The following is a 23,052-nucleotide window of genomic DNA, read 5'->3' on the forward strand; positions in this document are numbered from 1 at the left end:
GTCTGACCCCATGGACTGTAGCCCGCCAGGCTCCTCTGTCCATGGGATTTTCCAGGCAAGTATACTGGAGTGGGTTGCTGGTTCTTCCTCCAGGGCATCTTCCTGACTGGGGGATCGAACCCTCACCTCTTGGTGTCTCTTGCACTGGCAGGCGGATTCTTTACCGCTGAGCAATCAGAGACGTGTAGGTGGGGCTGTGCATAGATTATATGCAGATAAAACCACATTTTATATGAGACATGAGCATCCTGAGCTTAATATCCATGGCAGTTCTAGAACCAATCCTCCATAGAAACCAAGGCATGACTGTACTTACACTGTAGTTGACGATCATGGAGCCAAGAAAGAAATAATGGAGAGGATCACAGATTGTATACGCGTTTATGGAAAGAATGAGGAGACAATTTATAAGGAGCAGGGTAATTGGAAGAAAATGGGAGCAGAAAAATGTTTCCCCTGTTAATGTTTTCAATAATAGATTTTCATACTCTTTGTTAACAAGTGTTGCTGTCTAGTTACTCAGTCATGTCCGACTCTTTTGTGACCCCATGGACTGTAGCCCACCAGGCTCCTCTGTCCATGGCATTTCCCAGGCAACAACACTGGATTGGGTTGCTGTTTCCTTCCCCAGGGGATTTTCCCAAGCCAGGAATGGAAACCACATCTCCTGCATTGGCAGGTGGATTCTTTACCACTGAGACACCCACGAAGCCTTAACAAGTATCCTTGAGCCCCTATTATGAGCCAGGCACTATTTTAGGTCTAAGGTTATATGGGATTGTGTATAAATGTCCTTGACCTCATGGAGATTATGTGTTGGTGGGGTAAAGGCAAGACAAGGCGATGGCAACCCACTCCAGTACTCTCGCTTGGAAAATCCCATGGATGGAGGAGCCTGGTAGGCTGCAGTCCATGGGGTCACTAAGAGTCGGACACGACTGAGCATCTTCATTTTCACTTTTCCCTTTCATGCATTGGAGAAGGAAATGGCAACCCACTCCAGTGCTCTTGCCTGGAGAATCCCAGGGACAGGGGAGCCTGGTGGGCTGCCGTCTATGGGGTCGCACAGAGTCGGACATGACTGAAGCGACTTAGCAGCAGCAGCAGCAGCAGCAGCAGAGGCAAGACAGCTTGAAAGACTCTCGTGTGATGTGGTACAACCCGCAGAGATTTTAAAGAACTGCTGTGCAGTATGTTCATGCTCAGTTGCTCAGTCAGGTCCGACTCTTTGCCACCCCATGAACTGTAGCCTGCCAGATTCCTGTCCATGAAATTTTCCAGGCACGAATAATGGAGTGGGTTGCCATTCCCTACTCTAATATGTGATGAAGATTCAAAGTATGGGTGTAACCCCCAAATAGTATAGAAGATACTTCAAAATGAAACATTTTTTTCCTTCTTAGGTTTATGATTCAGTAATGCCAATAACAATAAACTAGAGTTATAAAAGAAGAGATAAGTAGAGTGTGGAAGGGACAGAACTTTAGGTAAACAACTGATGCACACTGTCATCATCAGATATAACACGGCTTTTTTACAAGTCTATAAAATGCTCAAGTCCTTGAAGAAGGGAGTTGCGGAAGAGGTGGGGCAGGGTCCTTGAGGCACGTTTCTTTGGGAAATGAAGCTGCTGAGTAGATGTTAACTGTGAGACTCAGTCTTTTCTGAATTGTCAGAAATGAGTGTAATAAACAAAGGCAAGCAAGGTTCAGAAGGCAGCCAGCCTGCTAATGTTATAATCAAAGGTCGCCTCTCTGCAAAGATGCATCTTGCCTTTGCAAGGATAGTGCTGTTTCTTGCGGAAATCGTCTTCCCTGTAAATATCAGGATCCTGTGTGTACTAATTAGATACACGAAATGTGTGTGTGTGTGCACGAAGCCACACACACACAGGCATAATCGCAGTGTGCCCTTTAGTAATTCCTCTCATCATTGCAGTTCTTTCCAAGGGTATTGAAATTCAGTGAGGCAGGAGCCCTCAATAAATGCTTGCTTGTTTAGCCAGAAAACATTGGGTATGAGCCAATGTATATTTGTGAGTTATGAAACAACATGTTGTAGGATTAATGAAGTTTTGAAACATAAGATTAAGAAACCTTTTGTCCAGGTGGCATGATAAAGGAATAAAGACACTCTGAGTGTTTTAAAGATCTATAGTACATTAAAATAGTCATTATACAATTAATCTTCATCAAAGTCTACCTATGTGTGTGTTCAGTCACTCAGTCATGTCCGACTCTTTGCGACCCCATGGTCTGTAGCCTGCCAGGCTCCTCTGTCCATGGGATTCTGCAGGCAAGAATACTGGAATGGGTTGCCATTTCCTTCTCCAGGGAATCTTCCTGACCCAGGGATCAAACCCAGGTTTCCTGCACTGCAGGCGGATTCTTTACTGTCTGAGTCACCAGGGAAGCCCTAGCTCTATATGTATATGTTTAGCTAATTCCCTTTGCTGTACAGCAGTAACTAACACAACACTGTAAATCAATTATACTCCAATGAAAATTTTTTAAAAAGAAAAAATTATGGGTAGAGAATAATAATAAGATCACTAAATCTGAAAATTAAATCATTTCAGCATTTTGGTTGATGTGGTATGTGTTACATAAGATAAATTTTTTTAAAAGACACCAATTCATGCTGGACAAGTGATTTTATTCTCACCTCTGGAGGCACTAAATTGATAGAATCTGGATTTAGGAGCATTCCCAAGCAGTGGACCCTGTCCAGTGGTATGGAGGAAGTATCAACTTTGAGGAAATTTCTCAGGTTCAGCAGCAGAATCTCCAGGTATAGAAAAAAAGATCACAATTTCAAATGTGAATGGAAAGTAGGGGTTGGAAGTTTGGGAAGACATCAGTATGGGGAGCTTAGAGACCAAAGGTAACACAATTCTTTATAATGTTGGTGATTCATTCATGGCCCTTTGTATCATGAGAATTAACACCTGGGTTATAAAGTTAATTGTATTATATCACTTCAGCATTTTGGAGAACATCATTTGACACAGTCCATTAAAAATCCCTAGCATAATGAATATATTACTTTGGGATTCCAGTGAAGTCTAATGAATAAATATAACATTTAAGCACATTCCTAAGAACCTAGTCTAGATTCACTTGATAAACTAGATAAGCTCACTGTTAATGGATTTGTTCTGGTTGGCTGAGTTAATAATGAGTGCTTAAAATTGCACCTAATGCATATTTACTCAATAAAAGAACCATCTGAATGATGCTTCTATGTGCAATTGGAAGCCCAATGTAATAAGCATGCATTTGAAAGCTTTAAAAACTATTACTACACATTAGGATTGTATAATTTGAATTTTTTTGAATTTTTTTGTCTTTCCAATCTCATTCAATCACTGTCAGGCAGGACATTTGTTTACATTAGTGCAAATAAATAGTGTAAATATACTTTAAAGAAATTTGCATGGTCTGGGAAGACTAATAAAAATTATAATCATGCTATGTACAAAGTAAAATATTCCAACATGTAGCTTGGCAATAGATGCTTGGAAATAATCCAGAAAATTCCTAGTCCTTATATCTGCAACTTCTGTGTTTATTATTTTTCATTTAATTTTTAGTCTATGGGAAGATTTTTTGGGCTTGAAAATGGGCAACGTTTTTTGTAATTTGACTCAGGATCAGTGTATTCACTTTCGCAAATATGTACTGATTTTTTGTGATAAGAGGTAGACAAATTAGATGTTATTTAGTTATGTCCTTGCTTTTACTGGGAATTCCCTGGTGGGCCAGTGGTTAGGACTCAGCGTTTTTGTTACCAGGGACTCAGGTTTGATCCCTGGTAAGGGAACTAAGATCTTGCAAACTGTGTGGCATTTCCTCCCTGCTGCAAATCACTGCTTTTACAGAACCTGCCACTTGTGCCCTGAGCCAAAGATGTCTGTGGAGAAGATTTGTCTTGACTGTTCCCTACACCTTTCAGCTTCTTCTTGTCCACCATGGCTGTGTCCTCAGATGTTTGTGTGGGAGTCTTATACCCGAGGCAGCTCCAGTGATAGTAATGACTAGGTCTATGAATTAAGAATGCTTCTAGCTGCAAATAACAACACACCTGGGCAACAGCCGCATCCATAAGTAGTGTTTATTCTTCTCAGGTATCAGTAAGCTCGGAGGCAGGATGCTGGTGGCATTGGCTCAGTGGTTAGAGGTCCTAGGGCTGGTGTCTGTTTGGATTTCTGTTCCCTCCTAGCCGCTAGACTGGCACCAGGCACTCTGTCTTGAAGGCAGAAGGACATGGGGGAAGAAGCAATGCCAGACACATCTGTTAACCTTACAGCAACATCGAACAAAAATTACCAAAGGTTTTACTGTTATTCAATCTCCCTGGACATTTCTGCCTCCATGCAATTGTCTAGAACTGTGGGATGTGGGCACCCAGCTGCAAAGAAAAGTGGGCGCGTGAGATTTTAGTTGAGGGGGAAATGGGAGAAGGGAATCAGAACTGAGTGTTGGGTTAGAACACCCAGTGGGGTTAACCAGGCCGTTGTGCCGGCCACACCTGGAGAGCTGGGCTCTAGCGATTAGGAGCAGAGACTCACGGGGACCAGCTGGACGAGGAGACAGGTGACAGAGGCTGCTTGCATCACCACTGGCATCCCCCTCCAGCCACACTCACCCCGATCTGCATATTGACATGTGGGGAACTACTGTACCCCTGGAGGTGATTCTTAATGTTTCTTTCTTTCCTTCTTGATTTTATTTGATTCTCACATATTATATAATAATACAGAAATAGATTGCAAAACCATCTCTCATCACCATTTCCTTAACTGGTTTTCATGCTTCCGTTTTCCTTTTGATCCATATCATTTGCATGCTTTTCAGTGGAAAGATAATTAAACACTAACTTATTTTTTCACTTCACATTATTTCATAACCGTGTCCCTCTGGCTGCTTTCTTCTGTCCTTAATGAATGTCTATATCATCTGCACTGATTCCTTTAAAGGATAGACATTATCGGCAATCTCAGCTTAGTAGCAGTATAATGCTCCTTAGCTCCAAGAGATCCACAGTAGCAGAAGGACCCAATCATATTTGTTATTTTGGAAAAGCTATTTTTTAGAAAATTCTTCTGGTTTGAGACTGATGTAACCATGGAGACTTAACAACTTTCGTAGTGTATGGATCAGTCAGTCAACTGAGAACTCTGCTAGTTCAACATGCAAGCAATCTTTGTGTTTAAACATCCCAAACCACTATTTTAACTTTGAATAGTGATCAAAATTATCCCTAGATAGGTCAAAAGAACCATCTTTCTTATTACTTTTGACCCTATACATGTGTGTTTGTGTCACTATGTATTTTATTTGCAGAAAAAGTTGTATTTCTTGAACTTCCCCTACCATCTTTATAAAATTGACCAGGCTTTATTTATTTATTTATTTATTTTTATAGTTTTTTTTTTTCAGTTTTTTATTTTTTAAATTTAAAAATCTTTAATTCTTACATGCGTTCCCAAACATGAACCCCCTCCCACCTCCCTCCCCATAACATCTCTCTGGGTCATCCCCATGCACCAGCCCCAAGCATGCTGCATCCTGCGTCAGACATAGACTGGCGATTCAATTCACATGATAGTATACATGTTAGAATGTCATTCTCCCAAATCATCCCACCCTCTCCCTCTCCCTCTGAGTCCAAAAGTCCGTTATACACATCTGTGTCTCTTTCCCTGTCTTGCATACAGGGTCGTCATTGCCATCTTCCTAAATTCCATATATATGTGTTAGTATACTGTATTGGTGTTTTTCTTTCTGGCTTACTTCACTCTGTATAATCGGCTCCAGTTTCATCCATCTCATCAGAACTGATTCAAATGAATTCTTTTTAACGGCTGAGAAATACTCCATTGTGTATATGTACCACAGCTTTCTTATCCATTCATCTGCTGATGGACATCTAGGTTGTTTCCATGTCCTGGCTATTATAAACAGTGCTGCGATGAACATTGGGGTACATGTGTCTCTTTCAATTCTGGTTTCCTCGGTGTGTATGCCCAGAAGTGGGATTGCTGGGTCATAACGTAGTTCTATTTGCAATTTTTTAAGAAATCTCCACACTGTTCTCCATAGTGGCTGTACTAGTTTGCATTCCCACCAACAGTGTAGGAGGGTTCCCTTTTCTCCACACCCTCTCCAGCATTTATTGCTTGCAAATTTTTGGATCGCAGCCATTCTGACTGGTGTGAAGTGGTACCTCATTGTGGTTTTGATTTGCATTTCTCTAATAATGAGTGATGTTGAGCATCTTTTCATGTGTTTGTTAGCCATCCAGGCTTTAAAATGCAGTACTTAGCAAGTTACCAGAGGGCCAGGACACTGGAATTGAAAAAAAAAAAAAATCCACTAGATATCAAGCTGCTCGCTCAGTCGTGTCCGACTCTTTGCAACCCCGTGGACTGTAGCCCACCAGGCTCCTCCATCCATGGGATTCTCCAGGCAAGAGTACTGGAGTGGGTTGCCGTTTCCTTTTCCAGGGCATCTTCCCTACCCAGGAATCGAACCTGGTCTTCCGTATTGCAGGCAGACGCTTTAACCTCTGAGCCACCAGGGAAGCCCATATAATCCCAAATAACTTTTAAAAGCTGTGACTATCTTTAAACATAATTAGATGATTTTGCCATTGTCATCAGAAGATTAAATAATTACAGATTCCATTTCTAACTACAGTTGCAAATACAAGTTTGTAAATACACTGTGTTGTTGTTAGTTGCTCAGTCATTTCTGATGCTTTGTGAACCCATGGATTATAGCCCACCAGACTCTTCCTCTGTCCACAGGATTTTCCAGGCAAGAATCCTGGAGTGGGTTGCCATTTCCTTCTCCAGGGGATCTTCCTCACCCAGGGATTGAATCTGGGTCTCCTGCATTGCAAGCAGACTCTTTACCATATGAGCTACCAGGGAGGCCCAATTGTTACATCACTTTTAGATGTATCCAATGAAATCTGCATACATCCTAGGCATGATAACCATTGTTAATAAAAAAGAATTAATGTATAATTAATTGATTAAGTTCTGCCTTCAACCAATGACTGGATAAATAAGTAAAGATCTTGACTGCAATGCAGAAGACACAAAGGACTCAGGTTCAATTCCTGGGCCAGGAAGATCCCCTGGAGGAGGGCATGTCAACCCGCTCCAGTATTCTTGCCTGGAGAATCCCATGGACAGAGAGCCTTGTGGGGCTACAGTCCATGGGGTTGCAAAGAGCTGGATATGACTGATGACACCTGAGTGGATTCAAGTGATAGAATATTATCTGGGCTTTACAAAGAAGCAAGGTACTGGTAATGTGGCAGGTTGGATAAACCTTGAAAACATTATGCTGAGTGAAAGTAAACCATCACAAAAAATCTAAATATTACCTGACTTAATTCATATGAAAATCTAGAATAGGGAAACCTATGAAGACAAAAAGCAGATTAGTATTTGTTTATGGCTGGGAGGTATGAATCACTACGAACAAGGCTAGTGGAGGTGATGGAATTCCAGTTGAGCTATTTTAAATCCTGAAAAATGATGCTGTGAAAGTGCTGCACTCAATATGCCAGCACATTTGGAAAACTCAGCAGTGGCCACAGGACTGGAAAAGGGCAGTTTTCATTCCAATCCCAAAGAAAGGCAATGCCAAAGAATGCTCAAACTACCGCACAATTACACTCATCTCACACGCTAGTAAAGTAATGCTCAAAATTCTCCAAGCCAGGCTTCAGCGATACATGAACAGTGAACTTCCAGATGTTCAAGCTGGTTTTAGAAAAGGCAGCGGAACCAGAGATCAAATTGCCAACATCCACTGGATCATGGAAAAAGCAAGAGAGTTCCAGAAAAACATCTATTTCTGCTTTATTGACTATGCCAAAGCCTTTGGCTGTGTGGATCACAATAAACTGTGGAAAATTCTGAAAGAGATGGGAATACAAGACCACCTGACCTGCCTCTTGAGAAACCTATATGCAGATCAGGAGTTAGAACTGGACATGGAACAACAGACTGGTTTCAAATAGCAAAAGGAGTACGTCAAGGCTGTATATTGTCACCCTGCTTATTTAACTTCTATGCAGAGTATATCATGAGAAATGCTGGGCTGGAAGAAGCCCAGCCTGGAATCAAGATTGCTGGGAGAAATATCAATAACCTCAGATATGCAGATGACACCACCCTTATGGCAGAAAGTGAAGAAGAAGTAAAGAGCCTCTTGATGAAAGTGAAAGAGGAGAGTGAAAAAGTTGGCTTAAAGCTCAACATTCAGAAAACAAAGATCATGGCATCCAGTTCCATCACTTCATGACAAATAGATGGGGAAACAGTGGAAACAGTATCAGACTTTATTTTGGGGGGGCTCCAAAATCACTGCAGATGGTGACTGCAGCCATGAAATTAAAAGACGCTTACTGCTTGGAAGGAAAGTTATGACCAACCTAGATGGCAATGGCAACCCACTCCAGTACTCTTGCCTGGAAAATCCCATGGGCAGAGGAACCTGGTAGGCTGCAGTCCATGGGGTCGCTAAGAGTCGGACACGACTGAGCGACTTGACTTTCACTTTTCACCTTCTTGCATTGGAGAAGGCAATGGTAACCCACTCCAGTGTTCTTGCCTGGAGAGTCCCAGGGATGGGGGAGCCTGGTGGGCTGCTATCTACGGGGTCGCACAGAGTCGGACACGACTGAAGTGACTTAGCAGCAGCAGATGGTGTATTAAAAATCAGAGACATTAGTTTGCCAACAAAGGTCCGTCTAGTCAAGGCTATGGTTTTTCCAGTGGTCATGTATGGATCTGAGAGTTGGACTGTAAAGAAAGCTGAGTGTCAAAGAACTGATGCTTTTGAACTGTGGTGTTGGAGAAGACTCTTGAGAGTCCCTTGGGTTGCAAGGAGATCCAACCAATCCATTCTGAAGGAGATCAGTCCTGGGTGTTCATTGGAAGGACTGATGCTAAAGCTGAAACTCAAATACTTTGGCCACCTCATGCGAAGAGTTGACTCGTTGGAAAAGACTCTGATGCTGGGAGGGATTGGGGGCAGGAGGAGAAGGGGACGACAGAGGATGAGATGGCTGGATGGCATCACCAACTCAATGGACGTGAGTTTGAGTGAACTCTGGGAGTTGGTGATGGACAGGGAGGCCTGGCATGCTGCGATTCATGGGGTCGCAAAGAGTCAGACAACTGAGCGACTGAACTGAACCAAACTGAACTGGGAAGTATGATGGAGAAGGAAATGGCAACCCACTCCAGTATTCTTGTCTCGAGAATCCCATGGACAGAGGAGCTTGGTGGGCTGCCGTCTATGAAATCACACAGAGTCGGACACGACTGAAGCGACTTAGCAGCAGCAGCAGCAGGGAGGTATGAAGGAATAGGCGGGCTACAGATGAAATGCATAATGTTTATTTTTGAAGTGGTGAAAGTATTTCAAAATTGACTGTGGAGATAATTGCACTTATATGTAAATACACTAAAAATCATAAAACAATACTATAAATGGATAAATTGCATGGTAAATAACTATCTCAATAAAGCTGTTAAAAAGGAAAGAAAAAACTATGGACAAGTTCTGCCTTCGTATTTGGGGATTTCACATCGTTTTTCTACTTGGATTTACATTTTAATTTCATTTCCACTGAGGAGTCTTATTTTAATGTAACACATTCGTGAGCGATGTGAAATCCCGTGTGTCTGTGGACGAGTATGATATAGTTAACACTGCGGTCAGCAGTGCAGAATGTGGAGCCGGGTTTCTTGAGCTCCAATCAAGTTTTGCTACCTGCTGGCTACGTGATATTGAGAAAAAGTTACTGTGCTCTCTGTGTCTAAATGTCCTCGTCTGAAAAAGGAAGAAAATATTACTTATGCCATAGAATTGTTGTGAGACTGGAAACAGTTCACACAGGACTGAAGTTAAAGAAAGCCTGGAATACAGAGGCACCTGGTAAACTTTTGCTGTTGTTGTTAGATGGAGATTGTTGCTGCTCAGTTACTAAACTGTGTCCCACTCTTTGCGACCCCATGGACCACAGTGCACCAGGCTTCCCTGTCCTTCACCAACTCGTGGAGTTGGCTCAAACTCATGATTGAGTCGACGATGTCATCCAACCATCTCATCCTCTGTCATCTCCTTCCCCTCCTCCCCTCAATCTTTCCCAGCATCAGGGTCTTTCCTAATGAGTCAGTTCTTCCCATCATGTGGCCCAAGTATTGGAGCTTTGGCTTCAGCATCAGTCCTTCCAATGAATATTCAGGACTGATTTCCTTTAGGATGGGCTGGTTTGATCTCCTTACAGTCCAAGGGACTCTCAGGAGTGTTCTTCAGTTGAGATAGGGTTCAGCATCTGCTCCTCTTGTTAATTTTTATAGATTGAAGTGCTGATCAACCTTGTCTCACATAAAGAGAGATGACAATGAAAGGACTTTGGTATCTATTATTGTGCTTCAAGTCTGAACTTCTTCCAAGTTACATGCCAAAGAAACCACAGCCGTCGATAAAGGAAACTAATGCAAGGTTGACAACCTGACTAGAATCTCTGAGTTTTGTGGAAAGCAAAGAAGCAGCCTAGATGTCCATCAGCAGACGAATGGATAAGAAAGCTGTGGTACATATACACTATGGAGTATTACTCAGCCATTAAAAAGAATACATTTGAATCAGTTCTAATGAGGTGGATGAAACTGGAGCCGATTATACAGAGTGAAGTAAGCCAGAAAGAAAAACACCAATACAGTATACTAATACATATATATGGAATTTAGAAAGATGGTAATGATAACCCTGTATGCCAGACAGCAAAAGAGACACAGATGTAAAGAACAGAATTTTGGACTCTGTGGGAGAGGGGGCGGGTGGGATGATTTGGGAGAATGGCATTGAAACATGCATACTATCATGTAAGAAATGAATCGCTAGTCTAGGTTCTATACAGGATACAGGATGCTTGGGGCTGATGCACTGGGATGACCCAGAGAGATGATATGGGGAGGGTGGTGGGAGGGGGGTTCAGGGTTGGGAACTCATGTCAATGTGGATTCATGTCAATGTATGGCAAAACCAATACAGTATTGTAAAGTAAAAAAAAAAAAAAAAGAACTGGAGATATCTGGTTTTCAAAAGATTTCTAGAACTTGCACTGTTCACTGTTTCAATGCCTATGTAATAGACTGAGAAAGCTTGATAAGGCTAAGCCTTATCAAATAGCTCTTAGAGTCTGTTAGTCTTTGACTTAGGGGCTCCAAATTTATCTCAATATTCTCAGAGATGATTGGGAATGGAATAAATTTGCTGTTGTTCTGTTGATAAGTCATGTCCAACTATTTGCGACCCCTTGGACTGCAGCTTGCTAGGCTCCCCTGTCCTTCACTATCTCCTGGAATTTGCTCAAGTTCATGTTCATTGAGTCATCTGCCTCCCGCTTCTCTTTTTGCCTTCAATCTTTCCCAGCATCAGGATCTTTCCCAGTGAGTCGACTCTTGGCATCAATTCTTAATCAGTTTTATACATGGTGTAATTTACACAGAGTAAAACTCACCAGATTTACATGTACAGTTCTGTGCATTTTGACAAATGTTTAAGATTTTGTAACCCCCACCACCATCGTGGTAAGGAACATTTCCGTCACCCCACAATGGTACCTCAGCCTGCTGCAGTCCACACCTCCTGCAGGTGTCTGGCCCTGATCTTTCTGTTACTATGTTTTACTTCTAGAATCTGAGTCAACACCTAGGAGTGAGATTGCAGGTTATACAATTAGTGTGTGTTTAATGTTATTAGAAACTGCAGACTGGTTTTGAAGTGACCCTACTGCCAGCAGTCTCTGAGAGTTGCTGTTCATATCCCCATCAATACTCGCTGTCATCAGTAATTTATTTATTCACCTGTACTGAGTCTTAGTAGTGGCATGCAGAATCTTCGATATTCCTTGTAGCATGGGGAATCTTTTAATTGCAGCATGTGGGATTTGGTACCCTCACCAGGGATCGAACCTGCATCCCTTGCTTTGAGAGCTCGAAGTCTCAGCCACCAGACCACCAGGTAAGCCCCTGTCATCAGTGATTTTTTTTCCTTTTAGCTATTTTATTGGGATGCAGTGATACCTCGTGGTTTTGATTTGAAGTTATCTTAACTCGTCACTGTGTTGAGCATCTTTCCATTCATTGTTTGCGATTGTCACGTGCTTATTGGCTTTATTGTCTTTCTTTGCTAAAAAGTCTGTTCAAAATTTTTGCTCATTTTTGTCGCTTTCCTTCTTATTTGTTTGTAAGAGTCTTTATATGTGTGTGTACTCAGTCGCTCAGTCATGTGTGACTTTTTGCAACCCCGTGGTCCTTCCAGGTTCCTCTGTCCATGGGATTTTCCAGCAAAGGATACTGGAGTGAGTTGCCATATCCTCTTCAGGGGCTCTTCCTGACCCAGGGATCGAACCCACCTCTCTTGTGTCTCCTGCATTGGCAGGGGGATTCTTTACCACTTGTGCCACCTGGGATGCCCAAGAGTCTTTATATAGTCTAATTATTTTGTTTTTATAATGAGCTTTATTTTTTCTTCCAAGGTTTTATTTATTTGTTTTTAACTGGAGGATAATTTTATATTATGACATGTTTTAAAATATATTTTAGAAAACATTGGTGCTGCAGATTTTGCTCATCTGCTTTATGGAAAATGCCCTTCATGTTTCTTAATTGTCCAGCCAATCAGCTAACTGACACTTTTTGCCAGAAAAAAATATCAAATTCCATCTTTCAGTTCTAACAGACACATCAACGTGGATTCCTGTACCAATCCCTTCACATCAGAATTCCGACTTTAGGATAGATAAAATTTGGATATTTGCCAGAAGTTTTTCATCCTTGGATGAAAAAAAAAAGTGTCTTCTCTCAGTGTTTCTAACCAATGTTTCCTTGATCTGCTCTCACAGATGATTTATTTATTTATTTTTTGTGTGTAAATAGTTGAGGATGGAAATGCTGGCCATTAACAGAAAATTATCTTCATTCCTATTCCATTGTATAGTATTTCTAGATTCAAAATATCCCAACACAGGTCAGAACACTCCATTTCTAAAATCGTAAATAAATAGGCATATAATTGAGAAAGATGAGAAGCCTTTCTTAGACACTAATATTCTGAATTGTTCCTTTAATTGGTGTTCAGAAGTCTTTTATCCTGGACTGAGCACTATAGAAAGGTGAGGGCTGGTGAGAGTAAGGCTTTCCTTTTTCAAGGGAGAGGATCTTGCCAGGAGAGGGTGAGAAGGGAGAACCCAGGGCATCTCAAGCTTTGGGGTATTTAAGCAGGGGAGCTTTGGGAAAGTGTACGTGTGCAGGCTGAAGAAACTGGACCTGTTTCCCCATCCATGCCTGCATACTCTTGGGACAATTTCATGTACTGGGAACATCCATACCACAGCCTGAAGACCTTTGTTCTAAGCTAATGTGGTTCTTGAGAAGTAAAAGTTCAAGAGGCAATGGGATGCCAGATATTCCCGGAAAGGTAAATTGTTCCCTTCTGGAAGAGAGTGAGAGTTTCCCAGTGGAGAGCACAGTGGTGCCTGTGAGCGGCCAAGTGAAGGTCATAACCTGTATTTCTTCAGGTCTTGTTGACAAGAGAGATTTTAATGCACCGCGGCCATAAATGAAGTATCTCTGTCTCTCTCCATATCTCTGCATCTCTCCATCTCTCTCCATACCTCTGCATCTCTCTGTCTGTCTCTCTCTCTGTACATGTTTCATAGAAAGTGGTGGTGGTGGTGGTCTTCTTTATGTGTGTGGTTAGTTGTGTCTGACTCTTTGTGACCCCATGGACTGTAGCTTGCCAAGCTCCTCTGTCCATGGGATTTCTCAAGCAAGAACACTGGAGTGAGTTGCCATTTCCTCCTCCAGGGGATCTGCCTGACCCAGGGATGGGGCCTGTGTCTCCCACACTCCTGCACTGGCAGGTGGATTCTTGGACACTGAACCACCGGACTTTTACTATTATTTAGAATCAGGCATTGCGACCCTGTTTTTAAGAATCTTTGGTTAATATTCCTCCAGTATGATTTTCTTGGGGACCACCTCAGTCTGTATCAGTGGGAGAACTAATTATTAGAGTATTTAATTAAGAGTTTCTTTCAGGCACTTTTTGAGAAACAATTGAACATTTGAAAAATCTCACCTTACTAATGACTCTGGAACTGAACACTGAAGACAGTGGTTGCAAAGATCCAAATAGGCCAGCCCAGTCATTACAAAAATTATTTTCATTTATTCAAGCCTTTAAAATAAAATATTCATTTAATAGGATACCCACAGAGGCAATAAAATACATAATTTAATCAGGCTTTCAAACTCATTTAAAAATAGAGAGCTTTCATTTGAGAAAGCTCAGCTATTTTTCTTCCCTCTAGCACATTAGAAAAAAAAAAAACTGCAACTCACAAGATAATACGTTGTATAAGAGAGCCAAATTCTGTTTGACTTACATATCTTGATGAACAGGGAGGAAAAAATCTGCTTGCTGCAGCTGCTGGCATCCAGGCCCTTGACTTTGGGCATCTTGAAATTATGATATGAATTCATGGTGTGTCTTTAATGCACCTGCCTGCTTCCCATTTGATGAGACAAGTGTAAGAAGAACTTGACAGACTGAAAAATCTTCCTTTTGCACCATTTGGAACAATAGTCTTTGACCCTCCCTAATAGGAAGATTGATAAAACCTCTCCCCTACTAGCCTTTAAATAAATCCCTAGTTCCTTTTAATATGTTTGCCTAACAATGGAAGCATACAGAGGACTCATTCAATTGTGTGAACCTAGTATAACAAGGCATAAATGGGACGCATTTAAAAGCAGAGTCCCTCCCCGTTGATACTGGAAGAGCTAAGAGCTAATCCTATAATTCATGATCCTGTAATGCTGAGGCACCAGCTTGACCTGAACTCACACCAACCAAAAGCAAAAGGTCCTTGGAAACCAACACGTCCGAAAGGGAATGGATGAGGCAGTGAAAAATGGCCGAATATTGGGTTGGCCAAAAATCTTGTTTGGGTTTTCTCTGTACCATCTTATGGAAAAACCCAAATGAATTTGTTTGGTCAACCCAATAGAAAATGGAACTAGCTCACTCTGAACTGAATTGAGAATGAATCACTGCAGAGTGAAGGAAAGGAGATTAAATTAGCCTGGTGATGGAGACCTGACTGTCGGCCAGCTGTTTCACATTTGCCTTGAAACCTCGCTGCCATTGTCCAAATCCTCTTCACTTCCTCTTGTTAGACCTGTTTACAGCAGCCCAGGGACTCAGCTGGCGATGCCCTTCCCACTTCTGGGCCCTGGGTTTGTCCTCCTCTTCCTCAAACACTGTGTGATACCTTACTCGTTTCCCCTCTGCCCGGGCTTCATTCTTACTGCTACTTACTCCTGTGTATCTCATTGACTCTGGTCTCACGCTTCAAGCAAGTTTCTGGTTTTTTTTTTTTTTTTTGCTTTTCCTTGTATTTTCCATGATCTCCCATTGAATGGAGTTCACCCACCAGAGCAGTCTTGTTTCTTCCAATGCATCTCCTGCTTTCTGTGCCTACTGCCCCCTCTCTGCTCTAGAATGTCTACGGTGGGGGCTTCCTATGAACCAGCTAGCTGTCATAGCAACCGGAGTCATACGGGCAAGTCTCCAGGGCTCAAAGAGCTCTGCCAAATGCAAGCCATTGAATTTGAAGAATTCTGTTTTTCCTACAAAAAATCAAGTGAGCATCATTGGACTCCCAAGGCCGAGTGACACAGGTACAAAATCCCTATTGAGTTATGGGCTGGATTCTAATTTGGTTATTAAATTCCAGTATGTCCTATGTTGGGTTTAGTCTGATGTTCAAGGATATTTTGGGGCCATATTCAAAACCAGTGTATACATAAGTGTGTGTATATATATATATATATATATAATCACATACATGTGTACAAATATTTGTTACATTACATATTTGGATCACCAGTCGCTTGGTACAAAAACCAATACGCTAATTCAATTCAAATTTAAATTTTCACTGTAACTTTTTTTCTGCCAAATATCCTATCCAAACAAATAATTAAGTATTGTTAGAGTTGAAGCATATTCTTTAGGGTGCTTTTTGGTCCACTGGTGTTTGCTTTTTGTCTGGTTGAAATCCTTGATTGACCTATTGGAGCGATGACTGAGGTACTGGTTCATTTTCTCTGCTCTCCGGAAATTCCACACTGTTTTTCCTAAAATATTTCTTGTGTACCACGTACGCTAGAAGACAATACACAGCAGGTGAAGCAAATTTCATAGTAATCAGTTGCCAACTTACGTTGGACAGGCGTTATAATTGGTGACTCTAAAAACAGTTGGCATTTTCTGCGGGCGGGAGGCAACTAGTGAGCACGAGCCCCACTCTGAGTTCCATGGATCACTCATGGTAAGAGGGGCGATTGCACTTCAGAAGGCCCTAGCACACAACTAGGGGCTGTGTGCTCACCTGATTTTGGCAGGCATAAGTTAGGTTGCTGGTACGAACCAGTAACAACCACAGCAAGCACGTCTTCTGTGCCTACCATCTCCACAGGTCGTCAACAGATAAGCTAAGGTGCATTGTCAAGACCTTGTCTGCTGGTCTGTGTTGGAGGAGTTGAGCTGGAATAACTGTCTCTCCCAGCCTTCACTCACTTCTTCCCATGATAGTGGGGCCTTGGCTGATGGGTGATCAGCCTTCCTCTCTTCCATGAAGCTGCTAGTTTCTTATCGCAGCCATTTGTCAGCATATTTTTGAGATCAGCTCGCACCTGGACGGACTAGCCTGTGGTTGATGTATCTGTGTGCTAAATGCACCCGTGGGAAGCAATGAAAAGGGGTGGTATTAACAAGCCCAATCTGGTCATTGTTGCCAGCTGTATTTTCTAATTAAGCTTTATCGATTGAATACAATAAAACGTGCTATTTTGTTTTCTAAGTATCTGATTTTTTTTCCCTTCTACTTCTCATTTGGTTCTAAAGTCAATAGGGGAAGAGACGGTATTATCTATTGGCACCCTCAGATTCCAGTACCTCACACTTAAAATTGATATAATAGTGCTATCTATCTCATAGGGCAATTGTGAGATAAAATGCTCAAGTGTGTACTACCACCTTGGGAGATGACCAAGAGATCAGTAAACACCAACTCTTGTGATGACACGCAGCTGAGAAAGACAACTGCCTGCTTCCAAGGTCTTAATATGTTAAAATCAGTATCTCCATGGTTGGTCCCCACACTTCTAATCTATAAGTTTCGAAGCCACTGAGCTACTGACTCTACTGAATTGAACTTGTGGTTAATTAAAATATTCTGCTTTTATTATGAACTGTTTTGAGCCAGGAATCCTCACCTTAGCACTGATTTTATTTAACCAAACTATTTCCTCCTTCCTTTTTTCCTTCCCTCTTCCTGTCCCTCTTTCCTTTCATTGGTCAAAAAAACATTTTGACTTATAATCTTTTCACCAAAATATGTTTCTCAGCACTGCATGTCCTTAGGAGAAGCGCCTCCTTGTTTATATTCTTGCTGCTAAAACTGTGGCAAAATATAAGACCAATGCTATTACCCACTTTTCCATTATTCCTTCAGCTTATCTCTTAATCCCTGTTGAATTAGTTATCTAACTAGTAAATCTATATGACTGTCCTATCACCAGTCTACTTTCTCTGGTTTGTCTGGTAGATGCTGCTAGTAGTTATTTGGAAAAATCCCACAGTGCACCAAATTGGGTGCATCGCCAACAAAGAGAAAACGAGGTAATTAGGCCACGTAGCCCTCTGTCCTGGATTGGTGATAACTCAGCGGAACGTTTCTAATGGATCCAGAGGGTCCTATTCTAGGAAGGAAAACTGTGCTTCGAGAATGACATTTAAGACTGCAGCGTGGAGAACGATTAGCTCCCATGGGCCAGTTGAATACCTACTGGAGCTAAGTGAAAAAGCCAAACTGTACCTCTGGTCACTGGATCACTTAAGGGTCATGTTAATTTTTCATCCGCCTTCACTATGCTGTCCCTGTTAAAGTGCCATGAAGCTTAAAGATGAAGTTTCTTTATTAAAAATAAACAAAACCAGAGTTTGAAAACAAAGGTCAGATATCACCAGTCATAAGAAAATGTTGAGAAAAGTTTCAGGCGGGTGAAGGCTGGCAAGTGGCAAGGGCTAATGGATCAAAGCTATATGCTACGTTAGAATAAAAAAAAGAAAATCAGACTTGCTATTCCTCGTACTTGAAATAAAGAATGAGTGTGCTTCAACTGTTTCAATTGTATGGCTACTGAAAATATATATAAATAAATATATACATATAAAAATAGTATGTGCACATGTATATGTCTTCCAGTATAACTTAGCCTCATAAATGTCTGTTGTTACACCAATTTTCTGATAAAATAAGCTATATGTGTGTGTGTGTGAGTGTGTGTGTGTGCATGCTCAGTCACTCACTGTATCTGACCTTTGTGACCCCGTGGACTGTAACCCTCCAGTCCATGAAATTTCTCAGGCCAGAACACTGGAATGGGTTGCCATTTCCTACTCCAGGGAATCACTTTTCTCAGTACATCATCTTGATATGCTTAATATCAAGTCATCATAATATGGGCGACGTTTACCACCCACTTATTTCACTGCCAGGAACAGGGAATTAAAGACTGCCCTCCTGGCAACTGCCGGATTCCTCAGAGAAGCCATCCCCGTGGAGCGTGAGTGTGAGTGCTCCTCACCTGCCAGGAACAGTGCTGCCGCGACGATCTGGAAGATGCTGTAGATGAGGGGGAAGGTGAATATGAGGTTGAGCTCCTCGGGGGTGAAGGAGAGCTGCACGATGGTGGAGCACAGCTGTGTGTTCTGCATCCCTGTTTCCAAAGCGACGGTTCGGCACCTGAAGGAGAGGTCCAGAGAACCAGAGTTTCCACCGGTTTGTTCTGGGTGTTGCTGCTTTGTTATTGTGTAACATTAGAAGCAGCTATGAGCGTAGAAAACTTACGGTTACCAAAGGGGATGGCGGAGGGCGGGGAGGGGTAAACCAGGAGTTTGGGATTAGCAGATACCTGCCACTAGATATAAAGGAGATAATCAACAAGGGGACCCGCTACGCAGGGAACTATAGTCAATATCTTGCGCGTGCATGTCTGCTCCGCCGCTTCAGTCGTGTCCGACTCTGCGACCCCATAGCCTGTAGCCCATCAGGCTCGTCTGTCCATGGGATTTTCCAGGCAAGTATACTGGAGTGGGTTGCCTTGCCCTCATCCAGGGGATCTCCCAGACCCAGGGATTGAACCTATGTCTCCTGCGTCTCCTGCATTGCAGGTGGATTCTTTACCCACGGAGCCACCTGGGAAACCCTCAATATCTTCTAACAACCTATAATGGAAAAGAATTTGAAAAATAATATGCACATATGTATAACAATCACTTTGCTGTACGCTGGAAGCTAACACAACACTAAATTATTCTAAAAAAGAAATTACTCCAGAAAGAAAAGCAGACGTGAGAACAAGTACTTATATATGCATGTATAAATATATCTGTTTTAATGCATTTATTCATATTGTTTTATTTATATTAGACAAACATGTAACTTATTAATATATAATTAGATAATATAGATATTTTATCTTTTCTCTACATATACATAGATGAAATCTTACTCTAGTCACCCTAATGATTGCTGTAATAATGAGAAAATGGATATTTGCCTCTATGAAACCTCTATGACAACCTAGAGGGGTGAGATAGGGAGGGAGGTGGGAGGTGTATAAGAGGGAGGGGACATCAGCCTGTGGCTGATTCATGGTGATGGATGGCACAAACCATCACTAATTATAAAGTACTTATCCTCCAAATAAAAATAAAATCAAATTAAAAAATAAACGTTAAAAAGTCTTGTGTAAACAAAAGCTGCTGTTACTGTTTTCTCCTCTTTAAAAAAAATTTGAGGTTTATAATATTAAAAAAATTGAGGTTTATAATATTTCTGGTCCAGAGGAACAAGGAACAACAGTTAGCTTATTTTACTCTCTGAGCAGTAGACAACATCTTGTCATCAATTTCTATAGTGCACATATGTATAATTTACTTATGTTACATTTAATATATTGGATAATATTCATTTATAAGTAATATATACCTATTTAACATAATACTGAATAAATTTTATATAAATAAAAATTATAAAATAAAACTACATTCCTATGTGCTGGTTGGAGATGAAATATCCTTCCTTGTAGCAGGCCCACATGTGCTAAAACCTGTGTGGGTCATGAGTTCATCTAGAGGAGCCTTGTAGGTCACAAGGCCAATGTGGATGCTTCTGCTGAAGTCATTTTGTTTGGAGAATAAGAGTATGTGACTGCAGAAGAGCTCAACAGGCACTGTATGGGGAGGGGTCCAGGAGGATTTGAACAACAAGAGGCAGTCAGTGTTGTCTCTCTGGGGAATGTGCGTAATTTAGGAATGAATGCATCTACTCAGAGTGATGTATTCAGAAATAGGGTGACTGTTATGATAGGTGAGAAATTTTGAATTTGCCCTGTATTTGCAGCTGTTCTAGGTTGAACTGTATTTTCCTAGATGCATATGCTTAAGGTCCTAACCCTGGGGACCTCAGATTTTGACACTATTTGGAGATAAGGTCACTAAAGATACAATTATTAATAGTGAAGACAGATGATCTGGATGTACCCTAGTTCAATACAACCAGTGTCCTTATAAAAAGGGGGAATATGAACATAGAGACATCCTTAGAAAGAAGGCAATGTGAGGAGAAGCAGGAAGACGCATCCATCAGCCAAGGGGAGGGACCTGAACAGACTCCCCTTCATTCCTCATAAAGGACCAATCCTGCTGGCACCCAGATTCTGGACATCTATCCTCTAGAGCTGGGGGACAAATTTCTGCTGTTGCAGCCTCTCAGGTTTTGGTGCTTTGTTTGAGCAGCCCTAGCAAATGAGCTGGGCTTCCCAGGGGGCTCAGCGGTAAAGAATCTGCCTGCTGATGCAGGAGATGCAGGTTTGATCCCTGGATCAGGAAGATCTCTTGGAGGAGGAAAAGGCAACCCACTCTAGTATTCTTGCCTGAGAAATTTCAGGGAGAGAGGAGCCTGGCGGGCTACAGTCCGTGAGGTTGCAAAGAGGTGGACACGGCTGAGCGTGTGTGCACACACCCACACGGAGCAGAATACAGTGGCTATTACAGAAGAAAATTCCTAGTCTGACTTACTAAAAACACCATACCTGTGCCAGGACTGACCAGCGATTCTGGCCAGAACAAACCCTAAGGAGTAGCCAGCTATGGGAAATATGGTTCCTATGATCCAAAGTTTGGGCTCTATGATCCAGGCGCTCTGGTAGAGCACGCCTCCAACCACGGCTATGAGCACTATGAGCAGGGCGCCTGTGATGGATCCAATCTGGAAGAAAGACACAACAGTAGCAACAATCGTGAGTCAAAGCAAACTCAAGTACTCTTTTGGGAGAAGAAGCCTAAGGCTCTCTGTCCTTCTGGGAAAATGAGAACAGTCACCCCTCTGGGTGTCTCTTGCTCGATGGTCGTGGTAGACCCATGGGAAATGCTGGTGCTTGCTCCACACTTCCAGTTATAGGAAGATTTATAGGACCTGCTGTTAATCTCAGTTAGCCCGAAGAAGATGTTCTACTTGCAAATCATCCTTGTCACGGCAGGGAGAACCCACTCTAGGAAGAATCAGAAGACCTGGCTTCCAAATTCACCTCCCTCTGCCCGCCTTCCTTAGGTCAGTCATGAAACCTCTCTGAGTCACAACTTTTTCATCTAGGATTGAAGATGAAATCCTGCCCTAATCACCTTTTATGATTGTCTTGGTAATGAGAAAATGGAGATGAAACTCTGAAAGTTAAAAAGGCATGGGAGAGCCAAACCAGTGTTATTGCTTTCTCCTTTTCACATTAGAAAAAGAAAAAAATGGAGATGAGATATATATATATATATATATATATATATATATATATATATTTGAGAGGAAAAAAAGAACACTAAATGGCTTATTTTACCCACTGGGAAGTGGAATCTGTCCATATATATATACATCTTTTTTTTTTCCTTTTGAACTTTTTATTTTGTATTGGGGTGTGGCCAATTAACAGTGTTGTGATAGTTTCAGGCGAACAGAGAAGGGATTCAGCCATACATACGGCCCATGTCTATATATCTGTATCATCTATGTCCATCTCATCTGGTTAGAATATAGTTGGTAAAAGGGAATGAATGGTTACTCATTATATATATTATCATTTGTGTGTGTGTGTGTATATATATATATATATAATTTCTATCTATATATGTGTGCAATATACACACATTATATATTTAATATATTTTTATATCTATATATATACACTTACCCACATACACACACACATATATATGTATATAAATATAAAATCTATCAATTGCCTGGATTGGCGATACAGATACAGGGGAGGGAAAGACATGACCTATTTTCTAAGACAGCTGTCTGGATATATTTTATAATACAAACCAACATGCTGCTGCTGCTGCTGCTGCTGCTAAGTCACTTAAGTCATGTCCGACTCTGTGTGACCCCATAGATAGCAGCCCACCAGGCTCCCCCATCCCTGGGAGTCTCCAGGCAAGAACACTGGAGTGGGTTGCCATTTCCTTCTCCAATGCATGAAAGTGAAAAGTGAAAGGGAAGTCACTCAGTCGTGTCCGACTCTTGGCGACCCCATGGACTGCAGCCCACCAGGCTCCTGCATCCATGGGATTTTCCAGGCAAGAGTACTGGAGTGGGGTGTCATCGCCTTCTCCAACAAACCCACATAGCAGAAGTAAAATAAAGTGCTGTGCGTGTACAGAATAGAAAAAAGTCAAGAGGCGGCATTTGAATGGGTGAACTGGGAATACCAAAGGGTGGATAGAAACTTGCCATGTGGACAGGGAAGGGCATTCCAGAGGAGTGGGCTGCATGTCTACAAACAAAGGCCCCTTAGAAGGCGCTTTCTGATCCAGTGAGAAAACC

The 23,052-nt window shown here is 41.8% G+C and overlaps 1 protein-coding gene across 6 annotated transcripts in view; it reads right to left on the bottom strand.

The window, feature by feature from the left end:
* Positions 1–23,052, bottom strand: part of SLC10A2 (solute carrier family 10 member 2) — a 51,064-nt gene that overhangs the window by 15,791 nt on the left and 12,221 nt on the right. For 2 of the 6 annotated variants that reach the window (XM_069602429.1, XM_069602431.1), the window contains exons 4-5: positions 21,269–21,444; positions 18,758–18,915 (exon numbers count right to left, since the gene is read on the bottom strand). In XM_069602429.1, the coding sequence (XP_069458530.1) occupies positions 18,758–18,915; positions 21,269–21,444 (334 nt within the window). Of the gene's footprint in view, positions 1–2,634; positions 4,249–5,398; positions 6,351–16,032; positions 16,272–18,757; positions 18,916–21,268; positions 21,445–23,052 lie in introns of those variants that run through there. The other 4 variants (XM_069602430.1, XM_069602435.1, XM_069602433.1 and 1 more) reach the window with 4 other exon arrangements.

This window comes from Ovis canadensis, chromosome 10, assembly GCF_042477335.2.
Source record: "Ovis canadensis isolate MfBH-ARS-UI-01 breed Bighorn chromosome 10, ARS-UI_OviCan_v2, whole genome shotgun sequence".
NCBI lineage: Eukaryota > Metazoa > Chordata > Mammalia > Artiodactyla > Bovidae > Ovis > Ovis canadensis.